A 1129-nucleotide genomic window follows, 5' to 3' on the forward strand; every position below is an offset into this window, starting at 1 on the left:
CACACACACACACACACACACACACACACGCGTGGAGTTCAAGGCCAAAGTCACGGTGTACTCACACTCCGTCCTGGTTGCGGTCCCGTCCTCTCCTGAACGCTTGGGCCGGCCGAAGACAAAGCCCCAACACAGGTCCGAGCTGCACAGCACCGACAGCATCCACACACACTGAGGGGACAGCAACCATCCTGGCATTACAACACACTCTCACACTTCAGCTGTTTAACTTCTAACTGCAAGACAAAATGCAAGCCAACTGCTCCCGCTGCAGGAGGCTGCTCCTGCACCCCTTCACACTCCACACACACCCCGGGCAGTATGGACCACCCACATGCCAGAAGCTTGCAACTGACACACACACATCCAGAATGGTTCTGCAGCTGGAAATGAGAAAGCAGAGGAAATATGCCAAACCCAGGCAGAGGCGCGCAGAGCGACGCAGCAACATGTCTTACCGTACCAGTTTCTGCAGCAACATGCTTCCCCCTGACAGCAGTCCTGAGCTGAAGGTCCGAGACTTAAGGAGCCAAGGACCACGGAGGAGGAGGGCACTTAAACAGAACCGGAGGGAGGGGCCGGAGGAGCGGACCGGAATCCTATTGGTGTGGGTGTGGAGGAGGGGCTCCTGGCTGAGCTGGAGGTTATGGGCCCCATCCTTGATTATATGCTTCTATGCAAAACGGTCATTTCACACTGTCAGAATTGTCCATTTTTTACATTATGAGACAGAACAACTCAGGGAACAGCAAACCTGCAAAGTGGAAGAAATCTGCTGAAAATCTGAAGTGAGCGAGAGAGCGTCGCTCCTTCACGCTGTCGCTCCTTCACGCTGTCGTTCCTTACCTCGGGGGGGAATCTATGTTTTCGCATCCACCTTAATAATGTGTAGTTGCGCCACTGGACAGTCTCTACCAAACAGCTCAGGCTGTCAGATATGATGGACAGTCAGATATGATGGACAGTCAGATATGATGGACAGTCAGATATGATGGACAGCTTCTGGAAACCAGGCTCTCTGTTAAATTTAGGTCTGGCACATACTGTCCAAAGTGCAGCCTGCGGGCCGTTTGCGTCGCCAATATCAAACAAATTTGTCCCACAAATGTGTTGGTTGGTGGTTGAAGCA

General features: G+C 52.6%; 1 protein-coding gene across 4 annotated transcripts in view; it reads right to left on the reverse strand.

Annotated features, from left to right (window-relative positions):
- The window catches only part of enpp2 (ectonucleotide pyrophosphatase/phosphodiesterase 2), a 27299-nt gene extending 26500 nt beyond the window's left edge, over nt 1-799 (reverse strand). The window contains exons 1-3 of one of the 4 annotated variants that reach the window (XM_008411064.2): nt 755-799; nt 464-670; nt 66-171 (exon numbers count right to left, since the gene is read on the reverse strand). In XM_008411064.2, the coding sequence (XP_008409286.1) occupies nt 66-171; nt 464-481 (124 nt within the window). In that variant the 5' untranslated portion in view covers nt 482-670; nt 755-799. Of the gene's footprint in view, nt 1-65; nt 409-458; nt 671-754 lie in introns of those variants that run through there. The other 3 variants (XM_008411067.2, XM_008411065.2, XM_017305547.1) reach the window with 3 other exon arrangements.
- Nucleotides 800-1129: the final 330 nt, after the last annotated feature.

The sequence above is a fragment of the Poecilia reticulata genome, linkage group LG6 (assembly GCF_000633615.1).
Source record: "Poecilia reticulata strain Guanapo linkage group LG6, Guppy_female_1.0+MT, whole genome shotgun sequence".
Lineage (NCBI taxonomy): Eukaryota > Metazoa > Chordata > Actinopteri > Cyprinodontiformes > Poeciliidae > Poecilia > Poecilia reticulata.